Source organism: Embiotoca jacksoni, unplaced genomic scaffold, assembly GCF_022577435.1.
Source record: "Embiotoca jacksoni isolate LCO1_2020_lvr unplaced genomic scaffold, fEmbJac1.0.p SCAF_23, whole genome shotgun sequence".
NCBI lineage: Eukaryota > Metazoa > Chordata > Actinopteri > Embiotocidae > Embiotoca > Embiotoca jacksoni.
This window is the reverse complement of record NW_027185374.1, coordinates 7,410,082-7,428,837: the sequence shown is the minus strand read 5'-3', so window position 1 is coordinate 7,428,837 and position 18,756 is coordinate 7,410,082. Positions and strand designations below refer to the sequence as shown.

The 18,756-nt window shown below is 40.7% G+C and overlaps 1 protein-coding gene across 4 annotated transcripts in view; it reads left to right on the top strand.

The window, feature by feature from the left end:
• Positions 1–18,756, top strand: part of plcb1l (phospholipase C beta 1-like) — a 112,209-nt gene that overhangs the window by 74,711 nt on the left and 18,742 nt on the right. For 3 of the 4 annotated variants that reach the window (XM_069158567.1, XM_069158568.1, XM_069158569.1), the window contains exons 10-27: positions 882–1,028; positions 2,329–2,486; positions 4,909–4,991; positions 5,284–5,368; positions 8,829–9,003; positions 10,913–10,999; positions 11,451–11,521; positions 11,657–11,753; positions 12,069–12,153; positions 12,484–12,608; positions 12,750–12,904; positions 13,064–13,228; positions 13,402–13,501; positions 13,826–13,930; positions 14,036–14,151; positions 17,047–17,185; positions 17,808–17,861; positions 18,246–18,465. In XM_069158567.1, the coding sequence (XP_069014668.1) occupies positions 882–1,028; positions 2,329–2,486; positions 4,909–4,991; positions 5,284–5,368; positions 8,829–9,003; positions 10,913–10,999; positions 11,451–11,521; positions 11,657–11,753; positions 12,069–12,153; positions 12,484–12,608; positions 12,750–12,904; positions 13,064–13,228; positions 13,402–13,501; positions 13,826–13,930; positions 14,036–14,151; positions 17,047–17,185; positions 17,808–17,861; positions 18,246–18,465 (2,167 nt within the window). The remainder of the gene's footprint in view (positions 1–881; positions 1,029–2,328; positions 2,487–4,908; positions 4,992–5,283; positions 5,369–8,828; positions 9,004–10,912; positions 11,000–11,450; positions 11,522–11,656; positions 11,754–12,068; positions 12,154–12,483; positions 12,609–12,749; positions 12,905–13,063; positions 13,229–13,401; positions 13,502–13,825; positions 13,931–14,035; positions 14,152–17,046; positions 17,186–17,807; positions 17,862–18,245; positions 18,466–18,756) is intronic. The other variant, XM_069158570.1, reaches the window with a different exon arrangement.

The window sequence follows — 18,756 nt, the reverse complement described above, 5'->3', positions numbered from 1 at the left end:
CACCATATGGCCTGCACCATATGTTTTATCTGAGTTGTTTAAAGGACAAGGCAGGCCACATTCAATATGTCTCATGTTGTCTACAAATGGCATTAAATAAAAGAAGAAAACCAGCAATGTGTTAGTCCATCTGGCAATACTTTAGGACTTCCTTACCCTGTCTGAGGCCCTCAGCCTCACTCCTATATATTTTAACTGAAGATATAAATCTTTAAAAAGGTATGCAAATATGTGATTACATTTTTAAAGAAAGCTCAATAATTTTCTAAAACTGCAAGGCACTGTAGTTCTTAACAAATCACACTCAAACCAGAGTCAGTACGGCATTTGTTTGGGAGTATTTAATGGTGTGGATGAACAACCTGTTGGGCCACTAGTGAGTATTTATGGCAGCAGACTCAAAGTAAACAACTGTGCCCACATTCATCATAGTGAACCTATCAACTATAATACTTTTGACTCTCTGTATCATACTGTGGATACTTAGACATTAGTCCAATCAGCTCATTAGAGCAAGGACAATCTCCCCATTTGATATATCACGATACTTGAGGTGCCGATTCAATATGTAGTGCGATTTTTAAATACTGAGAACATTGACACTAGGCCATGGGAAAAAGTTGAATTATATACTTCAAGAGACTGTATCATGAGTCATATTTTCAAAACAATGCACAGCCTTATGACATTTATTTTAACAGCCTTATTTACTGCATATAAAAGAGGTAAATGTTTTTTGAGAGACTGTGCTACATTTAGTTGTTCCAGTGTCATAACTAAATAGATAATGGATTAGAGTGTGTAGGTATCTATCCGGACCCCCAAAACAATGTTTTCCAACTCATCATCTTGACGAGTGTTGCTGTGTTGTGTCCCTGCAGGTCAGATATCGGTGGAAGGCTTTGCCAGGTATCTGAATGGGGAAGAAAATAGCATCATTCCCCCTGAGAAGCTGGACCAGAGTGAAGACATGACCCTTCCCCTCTCCCACTATTTCATCAACTCCTCACACAACACATACCTCACAGGTACGCACATGGCGTCAGCCACAAATCTGTTTTGCATGTAAGGAGCTTTGTCTGTCACATACTCACACTCAAGTTGATTTCACTCCTGACTGATTGCACAGGTGCACGCTTTATTCCTCTACAAAGGAACAGATCAGACATTCATTTAGAAATACAATTATAGCTGCACATTGATATGCTCAACGTTATACCTCGCAGGTCAGTCAATCAGATGTGCCAGAGCTTATCGGGCTCCCTTTCCTGTGTCACCTCTCAAGAGCTTATCCAATCAAGTCATGCCTTGAGACTCATTTCATTGATATTCATGAGTTAAATATTTCTTTGGACTGGTAGTCACAGTAACTGGTTTGCGGCAGCGTGTGAGCATGGCAAGCACAATACAGAGGCCATTTTCTCTTCAATGGATATTAGAATTCATCTATTCAAATCTAATCCCGGGGGGAACCGGAGAGCATCGAATCTCTTGAGTGGATCAGATTTCTCCAGCGATGAGGAAAAAAATAAAATTTCCATAATAGCGCAGCTTCATAGGCTGCGAAATGAAGAAATGAGGAAAAACAAACAAGAGGTCATTGATCTTCTGCTCATGAACACCGTTTGTCTTTACATATTTTCAAAGTGGCACACATTATGCTGTTCTAATACTGTTTGTCTTTACATATTTTCAAAGTGGCACACATTATGCTGTTCTAATAGGGAACGGAGACATGAGGCAATGTAGAATGGATTTGTTTATATTTCACAAGTTAATAAGATCCACACAAAATAAAAACACTGACAACATATTCATTTATGTTGATTTCCTCCTATAAACCTATGATACATTAAAAGAATGTTTCATACTGTATGTACAACCCATTCAGTAAAGACAGTGTTCCCTTGATGGACTTGGGTAAAGATGTCAGGCAAAAGTAGAGAAAGAGTGAGAGGAAAAAGGATAAAAAGAATTTAAAAAAAAAAAAGAAAAAAAGGGAGGAAATAATGATGCCTCGGAAAGTGAGAACACAGATCTGCTTCTCACTTTGACACACGTCCCCTCTTGTTGCAGGAAAGTATGTTGCTAATGTGAGGAGGTAATTGCTTCGCTAATGGTGATAGGGTGATGAGATTTGCCAGCTTCAGATAAGGACAGCTGAATTGTTTTTTACTGCATGCAAGCGACGAATACGTTTAATGAGCTCTTGAAAAGTGGGTGGACATGCTTTTGTAGGCACCCTGCCGCTTCTTGGGATCGGTACAGCCGTAACCTGAAGGTGCTGTTTGTGTGTTAATGTGTTTGCCCCCGTTTGTGGTGCCGCAGCCGGCCAGCTCGCAGGCAACTCTTCAGTGGAAATGTACAAGCAGGTCCTCCTGTCCGGGTGCCGCTGCATTGAACTGGACTGCTGGAAGGGTCGCACCACAGAAGAAGAGCCTGTCATCACTCATGGCTTCACCATGACAACTGAAATCTCCTTCAAGGTAACACAAGGACAGCTGGGTGATGGCGGTGCAGGGGAGAACTGAGGTGGGGGGGCTGGGAGCAGAAAAGGAGGAGGAAGAGGTAGTACTGCTGAAAAAATGTTGCTGTAAAGATATATTAATGTCTTTAGACACAGAGAGGGGATGCTCTGGTCAACACGCTGTGCTGGTAGATGATGTAATCCACACTTTGCATGCATGATCCATCCAGTGCATCAAATAAACTTTGATTGGGATTTGGGTTAGGCTAACAATATAATTGTGTTTTAATTACTTGAGTTTTCAAATAGTTTTGGGGTTGAAAATATCTAAAAAAAGACAACAAAAAAAACATTGTTAGATTCATTGCACAAATTCAAGATACAATACTCATCTGAATTGAAACTTCATTTCCACTAGAGTCTGTTTGGTAAACATGATTTTGTGCCCTAATACAGAATTTAGGTCCCATGTGAGTGTGTTGTCAGCCACCTTTATAAACTTCTCCATATTCAAACATACCCACTCTTGCATCAACAATGAGAAGCTTATTTCAGGTTTAAAGAAAATTGAATAAGTCAGCTGTTTAAATAGCTTCATTGCCTTGTTGGCAATGTGTGTTGGTTTGAACCTATAATCCCTCAGAAAGATCTGAGTCCTGGTTGATTTGGTGACACTTGTGGATAGTGGTGGTAACAGCAGGTACAGTTTGATACAGTAGCAAACAATCCCTGGCAGCTAGCCATCCATCCATGACCTATACCTGCTTTATCCTGATCAGGGTCACGGGCGGGCCGGAGCCTGTCCCAGCTCACTTTGGGCAAAGGCTCCCTGCCAGCTACTTTGTTAGAAATAAAACAGAAGTGTGGAACCAAACAAGCTCGCATAATTTAGATAAAGAAGTCATTGAGTGCTGTCTGATGTCATGCTGCACATGGTGCGAGAGGGAACAGTGAGGATTTTGCTTACCTTGCGGAGGTGTGCAGCCATTTGTCTAAAGCTCTTCATCCAACTGCTCACGGTAGCAAAGAATGGCCGTGTCTTATTTTTCAGACATATTTTTGATGATGATCACAGCCACAGATGACAAACACACTGTGTTTCCTGTGACTGTTTCACAATAAAAGATACCCTGTGTTTTGGTTGAATGCTTTTAATACGAAGCATCTTGCGCAAGGTGGTTCTTTTCACATTAGCAATAACTTAATACATCGAGTGCGAAGAGAACATTAAACACTGAAGCTGTTATCGATAAAATTACAATTTGCCAGATTACATGCATGCACTTTTCTGTAGATTGCGTGTGCTCAGATTGGCAACCTGAATCCAGTGAGGCAATGACGAACTCTACCACTACCAACAAAAACAACTCGAGAAAAATATGAATTCCTGAATGGACATTTAAATGCATTAGTTTATTTTGATTTCATGAAAATCTTTTGTATTCTATCTGTGTTATCATTATATACAGCAGGGAATAAAACAAACTGACAGAGTTGCACACAAATATAGATATCGATAGGAAGATAAAAGAGTTGGAAAAGAATAGTGGAAAACAAAAAGTGGGGCATGCATGCAGCAGATGGCAAATTGTAAGAGACCGGGGCGCACTGAATAGCCCTAAAGAGAAGCGCTGAGGGGCGATTAATTGAAGTCTCAGAAGATGAGGAGGAAAAAAAGAATAGGAGGAGGGCATGGAAATCGAAGGGCAGAGGAGGTGTCGAGTGAAAAGAAGAAAAAGATGGCTGAACAGATTGATAGAGGAAATATCGATCTAGCCACTCGAAAAGCCTAATGGAATTATTCTAATACAAAACGAGGAGAGTCGTGAAAGACGGGAGGAGAGCCACAGATGGAGAGGGTTGAGTTACAGAGAACTATTTTTTTTTTGGCGGAGATGGAGTAAATGGAAATGAAGGCATTAGTGACACTGTTATTAACGACGGTGTATTTGACTCAGACAATCAGTGGCTTCGAAATCTTATATCAGATGGTTAAGTGTCTTTACAAGTGACACCACCTTCATCGCTCAGCTCTCACTTCAGCAAACATATCGAAAAATTGTGGAATATGAATGAAAACGGTGATTAATGACACTTTACATGAATGATAGTTCTTGTCGTGTTATGTCTTATTATCACTCTTCTGTCTCAAGCAGTTATTGATTTCAACAGGTTTAGGCATGTTCTTTGACCGAGGCTCCCAAGCTTTCTAGGAATAGTCTTGAATCACAACATTGCAGATAGACATGAAAACAGCCAAGAGTGCTTTGAAATATTTAATTTTTTCATCACTCTACAGCTTAAAACCAACATGATTTATTGTTTTTGAAGTGTATTACATTATTCAGATAATAATGACAGCATTCTGTCTCAGTTTCCTTTATTCATCATGACTTGCGGTTCCAATACTGAATAATCTTTGTCTCTGCCTGGGTATTCAGGAGGTGATCGAGGCTATCGCAGAGTGTGCCTTCAAGACCTCGCCGTTCCCCATCATCCTGTCTTTTGAGAACCACGTGGACTCGTAAGTGAGCCGATCGTTTGAACCTCATTGATGAGCACTGTCTATCAGCAAGCCTGACAATAAGCCTAACCAGCCACTTTCTTTTTATCAACTATCTTTTATCTGTAATAGCTCCAATGGGATTCTGAGGGGAAACATACATATTCACTGTATTGATATATAGCAAAGAAATTATGTTTATTTTGTGTGTGTGTGTGTGTGTGTGTGTGTGTGTGTGTGTGTGTGTGTGCGTGCGTGCGTGCGTGCGTGCGTGTGTGTGTGTGTGTGTCTGTGCGTGTGTGGTGACTCCCAGACCAAAGCAGCAGGCCAAGATGGCAGAGTACTGCCGGTCAATATTTGGAGACGCATTACTGACAGAACCTCTGGAGAAATATCAAGTGAGTACATAAGATGTTAAAACACACACTTGCATGTGCACACGCTCACATTAACACTTGTGTGCACTCTTTCTAACATGCACGCACAGATAACATATGACATGGCCAGCAGTGGGGGATTCAGAAGATATTACCACACGCATGAGTGCACTAAAGAAGTGTCCTTGAACTCTGCTGCCCAGCATGCTGCCCATACGGATATGCATTCAGGACGCTACAACATTTTACATACTCACATGTACACACATATATATATTAAATACACAATATAATTTCTCTGTGTTTCTGTCTTTCCCAGTTTCCCTTTCTTTCTCACTTACAGCAACATATCGACATGCCCTCTCGCACCTGACAAAATGTGTTACCACTGTTCCTTTTTCAGGCACTCCAGGCACTCTCCTACAGTAAATGGCTGTCTAGACTTTATCTATAACTCTCTCTCTCTCTCTCTCTCTCTCCCACACACACACACACACACACACACACACACACACACACACACACACACACACCACACACACACACACACATACCTGTGGCTATTTACATGCCATAGAAGCCCAACTTCTAATGATCCATCCCACAATCCATCTTATTCCTCCGCATCACCTCTCCCGTTATCGTGGGAAACGGCAGCCGCTTAAGATTAAATGGAAGTGTTTTACGCTGTAATCTAAACATGGCTCTTCTTGGCAACCCTTCATCTGCCTTTCCTCTGTTGCCATGGCTACCAGTCAAAAGCTTGCTTTGTCCCTTTGTAGCTAAACTTCTCTTTTTTTTCTCCGAAAGGCGTCTTTGTGTGTAATGACGCAGGCACTTGCGTGAAGCAAATGTCGACACTTGTCTCAAACACACACACACACACACACACACACACACACACACACACACACACACACACACACACACACACACACACACACACACACACACACACACACACACACTCAGGCATCTCTCACTGTGTCTGGTACAAAAAACAATTCTGCACATATATGTACTTTAACCTGCCACTTGTTCCCCGAGTGTTATTCACCAGGGATGTGGTTGTCCCTGTTGGTTTAACGCTACAAAGTAACTGAAGTTCCCAGTAGTTAGATGCAGCATTATCTCACACACGCAGGGAGCTCCTCCAGCACCGCTGCCTGCCAAAGACACAGCCCGCTGAGAATTACAGCTTCTGACTGGATTTGACATTGAAGTATTACGAGGGAAAAGTCTTTTGAATGGAGTGGCAGAGGGAAGGAGAAGGGAGGCAGAGATACGGGGAGACAGACACCAGCGTAGAACTTAGAGACACGGAACGAGAAAGTGCCATTGAGGAATGAGATTTCTACCACTGGGCATGTAATAACTGAGAAAAGGTGAGAGCAATGACAATCACTCCCTTCTGGACGGCGGTGTATACAGCGTATCGGATGGGATATCAGCTCCATAGGGGCGGGGGCAGATAGGGTAATATAGCTAGATTGGTTCCAGCTCAGCCTAGGGTGAGAATAAAGAGGATTACAGCTTTCTTAGAAACTTGAGCTTCTCCTGCGTCTGCACTCTGCAAAACTGTCACTCGTCTTGAACAATAGGGACTACTGATGTTTTGTTTTTGTGTTTTTTTTCCCCATTAAACTGAGAACAGTCATCCTTCCATAAGAATTAGCTAAAACTACTTCATTCATTGTGCTGGTGATGCCAGCATATTTTCATTGTAACTGCTGAATATTGAATATTTTAAGAAATACGAGTATTTGTCTTGCAGTTTGTTTAATCTTGTTGAGGCTTAGCTAAGCAGCAGACGGACCAGAATTGGCAAGGCGAGATGTGCTCGCACACAGAAAGGCAGGCGGGATTGAGAGTAATGTGGGCTCAAGAGGAAATAGCTGCTGGGGACTAACAACAATAATCCACAAATTGAAAATGATATACCTTGAATCATAAAGTTAATAACTCCATCATAGACTTTGCTCCATCCCTCCGGGTCTTCTACTTCTATTCTTTCTGCATACAGTTATAAAGATAAGGATATTAACAGGCAATACTTCCTGCAGGAAAGGTCTGTCTCTTCTTCTCTAAAATATGCTTGACATTGGAGAATTATGCAAGGGTCTTTCACATTTTCAAAGTTAAATAAAGGAAGAGATTAGAAACAATCAGACTGACTACACACCAGGGTAAAAAAAAAAATGCTTGTTTACAAGAACAAGTCCTGCATTCATTCAGTAAAAAAGTATTATGGGAGAAAGTACTTTGAGTATCATAGAAAAACTTTGCAGAAACTGTCTCCTGTGAGTCTCATATTATTATATCATTAGGGAATCATAATGACTAAGGCATTCTGATGTACTGTTAAGTTTGTAAAATCCAAATTTGAAATATGAGTCACGATATAAGCTTCTTAAGTAGGCTAGTTTAGGAAATGTAGTTACATCCCAACACTGGTCAGACAACAGGGCTCGAAAGTGGGGGGCATTTAACTTGTAGCAATTCAATAGATTTTGTGTGATGCATTTGGGTGAAGTCAAGATCACAAATCACTTCCTGTGGAACTATTTGAGCGAAGCCAATGCAAACAGGACGTCTAATCTGTATTTTATCACTTCCCAACAACATCAGTTGAACAGTTTGGATGGATGTGTGGAGCGTCTGGGAAAACAGATTATTGGATGGGAGATCTTGGCTTGAGTTGATGAATCACTGTTTTTTTCCCACTCTTGAGAGAACTTGAGTGAAATGAAGAGATGTTTTAAGTGAGGTTATGTTTATTGCTGATAAGTTATAAACACTGCAGCTGTGCTTGTACTCTACGTGTGTGTGTATTCAACATCGCTGCTGACTATCTCCATAATGAATTATTAATCACCCTAAACACAGTGATCCAACAGCAGTGTACCCCATAAATAAATCAGAGATCTGCCTACTTCTGGCCAGCTCCCTTGGGAGAGTGAGTGTTTGTGTTTAACACTCGGTTTCCCCCTCAGGAGGCTGATTTAGGTGTTGAAAGTGTAAACTTTTGAGCTATTACATCAACAGAGTTTGTAATGCTCGGTGTTGATACTCATGGTCACTAAACCGGCTCTACTCAGCAGAATCTGTCATTCCTTTGAATGGCATAATAGCCACGAATTTACATTTTACACACTCCAGTAAACAACTTCAGTATTTTTTTTCCCCCTGCAATTGGCTAATTTGTCGAAAGTGGGGTAAACTCTGACTGTAATGTAGAAATCTCCAGCCATACTTCAACATTTAGGAACATAACAGCTGCAATGTATATACTGTTTTCATTGTTTTTGTCAGAAAAATTCTTTACAGTGCCCCATCATCCAACAGAGTCAACATTCAAGTGTTATATTATTCTACAAAAATATTTAAAAAATTCTTCCACACCTTTTTCTTTCTCAATTTCCATTACCTTTTTCTGATTTGATGACCTCTCTGTATCTGTTCCCTTCTTCTCTCGTTCCAGCTGGAGTCTGGTGTGCCGCTACCCAGCCCGATGGACCTGATGGGGAAGATCTTGGTGAAGAACAAGAAGAAGCACCACAAGATGGACGGAAGCACCAAGAAAAAGCTCTCAGAGCAAGTGTCCAACACCTACAGCGATTCCTCCAGCGTGTGTGAGCCCTCCTCCCCGAGCGCAGGTGAGGCGCAAGCAGACATCCCGCTAATACAGTCATCAACACTGGGACCGTTGCGTTATGATGTTGCAGATTTTGCAAAATGTAGCCCAACCGTCTGGGTCCACTGTGTGCTGCGGACCCAGACCTCTTCGCCGCCCAGTGACTGAATCCCTGGAGCGAAACTGTGCTGTTGTTTATCATTCATCATTTTCATGGCCCTCTCCATCAGCTGGAGGTATTATTGGCTGTTGCATACACTCTCTGTCATGCATATACACTGCTTGTCACTGAGGCATCTTAAACACTGGCTGGTCATAGCTGTCAAGTGTGTCAGAGTGTGTGCGCATGCAGCTGTGTGTACATAATGTCCAATGTCCATTTTTATATTTTTACAGCTGTTGCCTTTAGCTTTAGTTTTTTCTCTTCCGACACTTCACATATGTTGTTTAATGTGTGTGTGTGTGCGCGTGTGTGTGCACGTGTGTGTGCGCGTGTGCGCGCATCCCTCAGTGCTTATTTTCTGTGTTTCTCTGTGTTTGTATGTTCAGTGTACCATTCGGGTACAATAGACCTCGCAATCCATCACCTTTAGTTTGCCCTGATTGCTGAGCGCCAAGCTTCATTCTTACACGAACACACACTGCTCCCTGGTGGAAGGAAATAAGCAGTACAGGTGTCAGACTCAATAACAATATAGGGCCTGATTTACTAAAATCTCAAACAAAGGGTACTAAATTGCGTGTTTATTCCAAAAGTTTGCACATTTATTTTGCACCCGTTTTGCCGGTGATTTACTAAGAGTAATTGCGTCTTTGATATCAGGTGCAAATCGCTGTATTTAAATGAGGTATTTTCATGTGTTAAAGTGATTCCAGCCGTTCTAACAGAATAAACTCAAAAGAAAAGGGAAATCTGATCCCATTGAAATTAATAAATAGCCTGTTAATATAACCAGAACAAAACGCTTTATAGGAGATTATCAGCGAGGAAGTCAATGCCGAGGGAATAACAAAAAGATCATAGATGAAATTATCAGAAGATGGCAAGATATTAGGCGAAAAATAACAAAAACGGCATATAATAAAATGTCGGCAAAAAAAACAGGAGGGACGGTGGATGAGATCCTCTGACAAACACCGATCAGCAGAGCCTGTTCTTTCTTTGATGAGCAGGTGACTTTTCATTCAGTTCCTCGCGAGTGCTCGGGAACCTTATGAAGCTACCTGTGAATTCTGCGGGACACATTCAGGACCTGTGACAGCACACCTGACTAGCAGGACTGTGTGGAACATCCAAGCAGCGATACGCTGGAACGACCCAGAGGCAGGAAAATGCTGAGTCGTAAGAACTTTTTTAATTGCTGGTATTTCGTGGCTCCTCCTTGTTGATGGCTGTCAATCATCATTCAGTTCATTCAATAACTCAGAAATGTCATCGCTTGAAAGAAGAGATGTCTAATAATTTTTTCCTCTGACATCTCAGAAATGTTTACAGTTGTAAAACCACGTTCTCTACATATTCTTTGCTTTCTCTGCGTCTCCTTCTCACCACAATAAGAGCAGCCGTCTCTCCAGATTTGCGCTCCTGATTAATGTGTTCCCTTCAGTCGTACTAAAATACACAACAATCACTTCTCCTATTTCTACTTTCAGGTTCAGTAAATATAGTTGCAGGTGCTAAATTTATGTATTTGCATTTCCCCTCCCAGTATTTTGCAAGTTCAAGTAGAAACGCCCAATATTACATTGCACATATGAAAGACGCAATCCTCACTGCACAACGTTAGTGGATCACCTCGGACATTTTTTTTGCAGGTGATGTGAAGTTTGCACGTGATTTTTACACACGCAAACATTTAGTAAATTTAGGTTTCTAGGTTTAAAAAGGTTAAAAAGTATTCAAAAGTGATCTCTTTTTTTTTTCCTCACAGGTTCGACCAAAGAGGAGATGGCAGATTCCTCGCAGCCCTCTGAGGTAGCTGAACTTAGCCTCAGACCACAGGGCAGGAAGTCTATTGGTGAGTTATACATTGTACATGACCTTTGACTCAGATCTTTAGTGGAGCCCTGATTAGGCCGGCGCAGAAGCTGTAGGTCAGTCCGACCATTACCCTGTTAAAATTAATTTCCTCTGTCAGCGTGACCTCAGATTCACCGGGAAATCTTAAGCAGAGCTCTCATTATGTACTGTAGGTGCTGAGGCTCGGTCAGCTCAACCAAAACAATATCAAAATTAATTTCCTCCATCCACGAGCTCCTCGAGTCAGAACCTGTCAGTGTGAGCCTTGTTTGTGTTGCTGCTTTGAATGTAATGTGATTCTAGATAAAGATATATTTAAAGGCTGTCTACTTTCAAACCAGTCTGTCTGACATTTTCATAGAGTTAGTGGAAATGTCAATTACATGTGCATACATTTCATCTTTACCTATTATATTTATCTTTAATGTAATCTGTGACTCCTGTTTTAGGTGAGGTGGAGGCTGAAAGCGAAGATGAAGATGATGACGATGACGACTGTAAAAAAGGATCAATGGATGAGGTGCGTATTTTGCAAGTGACGAGTCAAATGCTGTTAATAACAGACCCTGACTGTTCAGTGTATTATTTGTATGCCACGTGCTGGGGCTGTCCTTTCGTCTTTGATCATTTTTGGTATGTGTCTTTAAATGTACAGGGCACAGCAGGCAGCGAGGCGTTTGCCACGGAGGAAATGTCCAACCTGGTCATCTACATCCAACCTGTCAAGTTTAACAGCTTCGAGGCTGCTAAAAGTACATAAAACCTGTGAACATTTATGTTTGTACAACAATAAATAGAGCTATCAATCCCTTAAAAAAATCCCATAGACTTAAAGCATAAGTCATTTTAAGACATTTGTTTGCCAAATAACATGTTTCCAAATGGCTGGTGTCAACAGCTAAAGGAAGAATATAGTTTTTGATAGAGCACCTTTGTCAATCAGCTACCTATTATACTGCTATATAATCTATCTGTTGATCAAGAAAAACATTTAGCCCTTGATTTCTTGAATCTACTTAATAACCATTAAACGTCTCTGATCAATATTTCCCCACCTCCACCCACAGAGATCAGTCGCAGCTACCAGATGTCATCGTTCGTAGAGACCAAAGCTTTGGAGCAACTGACCAAATCTCCTGTAGAGTTTGTGGAGTATCCTTCTGATGCCGTGTTTTATACTATTTAACATGCCGCACGATGTTTGAATTTAATCTGCATTCATGTAGTTGCTGTTCTTCCACCTCATATTTACTCCTCGTGGTAATGACTTGGTAAACAGGAGCTAATTAGACTCTTTCTGGTTGTCTGTTTTCATCACTTTACTTCAGTGCCTCATCTCGTTCAATAAAAGTAATAATAAGATAATGTACAGATAATATGAGGTCAATAATTCTTACTTTGTAGTTGGATTAATGTTACTTGCATCAAGTTGTGTTTTCTTATGCAGTCCGAGCAGCTTTGTCCTTAACGAACTCTGTTCAGATACAACAAGCTGCAGCTGAGCAGGATCTACCCAAAAGGCACTCGAGTGGATTCATCCAACTACAACCCTCAGCTCTTCTGGAACGCCGGCTGTCAGCTGGTAGCGCTCAACTTCCAGACCATCGGTGAGGGAGGACATCTCTCTGTATAAATATGATGTTCTTTACCACTTGAGGAAATGATAAGTTTCTTGTTTGTGCGTATTTTGTGTGTGTGTGTTGTTACACATGTAAATGCGTTCTTGTCCTTCTGTCTTCACCCCACAGATTTATCAATGCAGCTGAACCTGGGCATGTACGAGTACAACGGGAAATGTGGCTTCAGACTGAAACCAGAGTTTATGAGACGGCATGATAAGCACTTTGACCCATTTACTGAGAGTACAGTGGATGGGATAGTAGCCAACACACTGTCTGTTAAGGTGTGTGTGTGTGTGTGTGTGTGTGTGTGTGTGTGTGTGTGTGTGTGTGTGTGTGTGTGTGTGTGTTTGCGTTGGTCTTTTCTTGCTTGTGAAGCTCTGTCTGTGTTTGATTACATTTCTCTCTCTATTGCTTTTTCTTTCATGCTACTTTCCCTCCAGATCATCTCTGGCCAGTTCCTGTCAGATAAGAAAGTGGGCACGTATGTGGAGATTGATATGTTCGGCTTACCAGTGGACACAAAGAGGAAAGCTTTCAAGACCAAGACGTCTCAGAGCAACGCCATCAACCCTGTCTGGGAAGAGGAGGCCATTGTTTTCAAGAAGGTGAGTTTTCAATTTACATTCATACGAGTTCGATTGATGAATTTCACTCCAGTTCTCATCAGTTCTTTTAGGGGCTCTATTTTTTTGTGGTCTAAAGTATGTGATGCAAATGCACTCGTGAATGACGTGTAATGATGAGTGCATTTTATACCTGTTCATACTGTTCTCATTAGGTTGTCCTGCCCACACTTGCTTCATTGAGGATAGCAGTGTTTGAAGAAGGAGGAAAGTTCATCGGTCACCGCATAATCCCTGTGTCAGCCATCCGTCCAGGTGATAAAGTTTTGTATTTATCCACCATCATTTCAAACACTGGTCAATGATTGTTCCACTCTTCTTAGACAAAAAAAGAGATCACATATTTAAAAGCAAATGTTTATTAGCTCGTGCATCAAAAGCATTAAAACATTAAATAATAGAAAAGAAAGGCAGAGACAGGCCTAAAGCCATTCCATGTAAGATTTTTGCACATTTTTGCTCGAGCTGTGGTTGTTCTCTAAATTGTGTTCAACTAGCTGGATGCTTCGGTTTGAAGTTGGATCTTCTGAATTGTTGTTTCTGAACTGATGGACTTTAAATCTGACTAAAACCCTGCAGGCTATCACTTCATCAGTCTAAGGAACGAGAAGAACCAGTCCCTGATGTTACCTGCTCTGTTTGTGTACGTTGAGGTGAAGGATTACGTCCCAGACACATTTGCAGGTAAGTCAGGTGAACATATCTAATAGTTCATGAGGTTTCTGTTCTATGATCAGTTACACAAAAAAAACACACAAAAAAACTCCCTGTTTCCTTCCTGCTCCTCAGATGTCATTGAAGCCTTGTCCAATCCCATCCGCTATGTCAACCTGATGGAGCAGAGAGCCAATCAGCTTGCTGCTCTTACTTTGGAGGAGGGAGGAGAAGAGGAGGGTGATAAAGAGGTGTGTGAATGTTTACATACAGGTCCTCCTGCATGTGTGTGTCTGCTCAGTCGTGTTTGTGTTTATGTGCAGAAAGCTTTGTGGCTTCTGCCACAGATCAGCTGCTGATTCAGATGAGCGGTCCTCCGGCCAGCTGGCTACTCTCCTCATTGTGAGGAACTATGTGGTTCTTAAGTCAAAAGATATAGTAAGGAGAATTAGAAGATGTAGAAAGCAGAGTTTCATGTCAGAAAAACTCTATTTAGATACAGTTTAGAAGAAAAGCAGCATGAGGAGGTTTTTAATGTCACCATAAGTACTTTAAAACCCACAGCCATTTACCAGCGCTTCTGTAGGGAAAGAACTGATTATGAATCGCTGCTTGTTTCTATCACAGATATTATCAACAGACTTTGGTCCGTTTTCTATTCCCAGTCACCCCAATGATAAACTGCTCTGCAGCTACAGCTGTAGCAGGACTGTTGCTGCATTTCATAACGCCTCATCCAGAGTCTTAACTGCAGGCTGTCATAGTAGGTTTTTTTCTGATGGAAGGTCTGTCACTGTGATTTAAGCGTGGCTAACATTAGATGTCAAAAATCAGTAGTGCATATATCTCCATTTATCTCTGTAACTGTGTTTACTTTAGATGTCTGACTGAAATATTTCTCCGACCACATTAAAAGTGTCATTACCCATTCAAAAAATGTTCACAAACTGCTTTGAAGTTGACAAACCAAACCAAAATTCCATGACCATCCTCTTCATTACTGTAACCACTATTTGAGCTGAATGTAATTCTTTTGACTACTATGGAGCAATATTTTAACGTTTTGTTTGCATCTCATGTTTGCCCACTAGGATGCATATGTGCTTGAGACTGATGTAATATACAGTCCTGCTGATGATTTCACACAACCAACTACTGATTAACTATTGGTGGTGGTGTACAGCACTGGAAGAAGTTTTCACATCCTAATACAGCAGTGTAAAAATATTTCATTACAAGTAAAAGTCACGCATAAAACATCCTACTGAAGTACATTACTGTTGTAGTTGCTCCAGGCAGAGCTACTTGAACTACTTTATATCCAATTCTATATCCAGGGACAGCAGATAAATCTGAGGGGTCGTCAGGTGATGAAGCGAAAAGCTTTGAAACCACTGTTGTATTTTAAAAGCTTGTTATATTGTCCATTGTTTCAAATCTTAATCAGAAAAGGAACTAATGCTGTCAGACATATATAAAAGTAGAAAGTACAATATTTATTTCTGACATAGTGGAGTGGGAGTATAAAGTAGAATCAAATGGAAATGCTTGATTAAAATACAAGTACCTCAAAATTGTACTTAAGTATAGTACTTGTAAATGTACTTAGTAACTTCCCATCACTGGCAGTGAACCAATTAAGACAAGAAAGCAGACGATTAAATGGGGCAGGTTTTCACATTATTCTAATAATTACAATTGTCTTATGAGGAAGGACATGCATTCGTTAATGAGGCCTCAGTGATAAACAAAATGCAGTTTGGTGAGAAACAGTGAATGGAAGCAGGACCTTGTTTGCAGAAACACTCCACAGAGGAAACCTTTAACTTCAACCCTGTCTGTCCCAGGCATTAACAACCTCTAAAATATTTCTCATATTTAAAGCACATACTGACTTACTGACCTGATGTGAGTCACTATACAGAATATAAGACATAACAGCTTGTATCCAAACTAGGGTTGGCAGTGACCTTTAAGCTTGGGACAGGACTTAGTTTGAACATAACCTAAATGCAAAGCAGTTCAGAGAATTTGTCACGGCTGCTTCAGAGGATGTGACCTTCTGCTTTGTTCCAAGAGACATCCAAGGAAAGATTGTCCTGTGAACGTCTCACACTAACGGCCATCAACAATACAACAATAGCAGGAGGACAGATTTTACTGAAACTTGTAAGTAGGGCATTGAGGGTAACATAGCTGCAATCTTGATGAATGGTTTTAATTAGTTTAAAAAGACCTGATGGAGACAAGTGGCCAAGGATTACTGCAGGTGCAATGCAACAGGGAGCAGGCAAAAGGTGTAATATCTGAGGAGAGATGTGACAATAATTTCGAAGATTGAATTGAGGATGCATTTCGGACGAGAGGCGAGACAGGACGGGGTTATCTGGGGTTATTAGGAAAGGACCATGGGAAAAAGGGTGGCTCCTGAGGGGCTTCTTTTATCTGTTATGGCAGCTGATATGATTACCCACGAGGATGGCCGACACAGCCTTCATGCCGTGACCATGGCAACAGTGACCTAACAGGAGGCAGAGCGTAGAAAAGGCAGAGCATAGCACGGGGAGAGATAAGAGTAGAGAGCAGGGAAATAAAAGGGAAAGATCTGGCTAGCCTGACCAGAGCGGAGATTATTTTAAATTGCATTAACCTTTCGGAGATAAGAGCATATAGTTGGAGATTCGGGCGAGCAAACGAGAAATTAGGATCTGCTGAGCCTCGGCAGAAGGGAGCCATGATGAGAGTGGGTTACCAAAGCTATGTCTACAAATTATCCTGCAGGACACAAGTACAACAAGTGAGTCCAGGAAACAGAGGGAAGGAGATTGTCAGCGATCTAAAAATTTTTTTTTTTTTTTTTTTTTTTTTTTTTTTTTTTTTTTTAAAGAAAGCAAAACTTTTTACATGTAGAAGGTGTTTATACTGACGAGGTGTTAGGCTGCTTTCCATTTTACTGCACCAAATATTAATGAAGCTAAAACATATGAAATTGAGTGTGTTGATTGGTAAGATAAATGATGGTTCTCATTTAGTTTTGAATGTTGTTCTTCACTAAATGGCTCTGCAGGGTTGTAGGCTGAGTCTATCCTTTGTGTTGACTTCCAATGAGATTGATCTAAATGTTGGATCTTTCTTGTGACGGACAGGTGGAGGCAGGAAGTGATGCCCCCTCAGAATCTAAGGTGGACCACAGGGTAACGTTGCCCGCGGAGAACGGTCTGAGCCACACACCCATCATTGCTCCGAAACCCCCTGCACTGGCCGGCCACCAGCCTCAGTCTGCAGGTGCACAATCAGTTTACCAGTCTTGTATGGTATTGAAGATGCACTGAAAATTGTTCATTAATTTTCTCATGTTACATTACATTATTATGTCACATCTTACAGTAATTTGAGAGAACTATTTTAATTAAAATATTTTGTTAAACATGCATTATAATCTCCTACATGAATATACTGTATGCCTTTATTCCATGATGTGCATTACGTTTTTTTACTTACTAAAATTACTTTTTAAGTATATAATAAATGATTTGACATTTAAATTACCGTTGGTATCCAGTTTACTTAATATTCCAACTCTTTTTTTTTTTTTTTTTTATAAATTGTTCCATTTTAATCAAATAAATGTATTCATTTGCGAATGTTTTATGGACATACCAGTACCAGGTTATGGATGAGAAACACAATACAATAATTTTTTTCATCTACTTCTAAATTTTGAAAAAAGAAAATATTCAACTACTTAAATTTTATATAATACATAATAATATATACTTTAATAACATAATGAGCAAAACAAGATCTAAAAGTTTTTTGTTTTTTTTGGAAATACAAATTAATAGAAGTATTTCAGACCTGTACATCTGACTGACAACTCATCCTGTGAACTTGTTTTGGGGAACAGGCTCATTGAAACCATCAGTGAAGACTGAGGACATCATCCAGAGTGTCCTCACTGGTAAGCTTAAATTCTCTGACTCGCCGTGATCACTTCCTCTTTTGTTTGAATGTGGTTACTGATATTATGGATTTGTTTTCCTTCCCTTATTTCAAATCACTTAAGTGTTTTTTTGACCTTTTGACTCCAAGACCAATTGATTTTGATGTTCATGCACATGGTACTCATGGGAACGATTTTCAGCATAACTCTTAGCGAAAATATTCAGTTTCAGGGGTTTTGATCCTGTTAGGCTTGAAAGACACTCTATAATTGAAGCGTTCATTAACCTAAGAAATCAATGTAGCAATTGTCAGAAAGTAGATATACGTAGTTATTCATATTAAAAAAAATTTACACGACCCCTTCTCCTGCTCACATTGGTCCTCCCTCCCTTGTCTGCAGAGCTGGAGGCTCAGACAGTGGAGGAGTTGAAGCAGCAGAAGGGCTTTGTTCGCGAGCAGAGGAAGCAGTACAAGGAGATGAAGGAGCTGGTTCGGAAACACCACCGCAAGACCAGCGAGCTGATCAAGGAGCACACGGCTCGTGTATCGGAGCTCCAGAGCCAGCATCAGCGCCGGCGCTCCGCCGTGCAGAAGAGCCACAAACGAGATGGTAAGAAAAGGTAGGTAGCCCGCCTCTTCTACTGTTTAAACTGTCCTAGTTTTGGGTGCCGTCTTCAACTTTTTCTTTTAAAGTTTTCCCTTTTTCCCCCCCCCCAATCTCTTGCTCTCTCTATCTCAAAGGAAATCCCAATTTAAAACACGTCAACTTAGAAAAACTTTTCCAGTCAATCAATACAGACACAGTGTCATGTTTAAAGGAAACTTGTAATTATTTTTTCAACCTGGAGCCTATTTACCCATCATGTTGGGTCTAAGTGCCCACTTAATTGAACCAGAAAGCATTTTAGCTG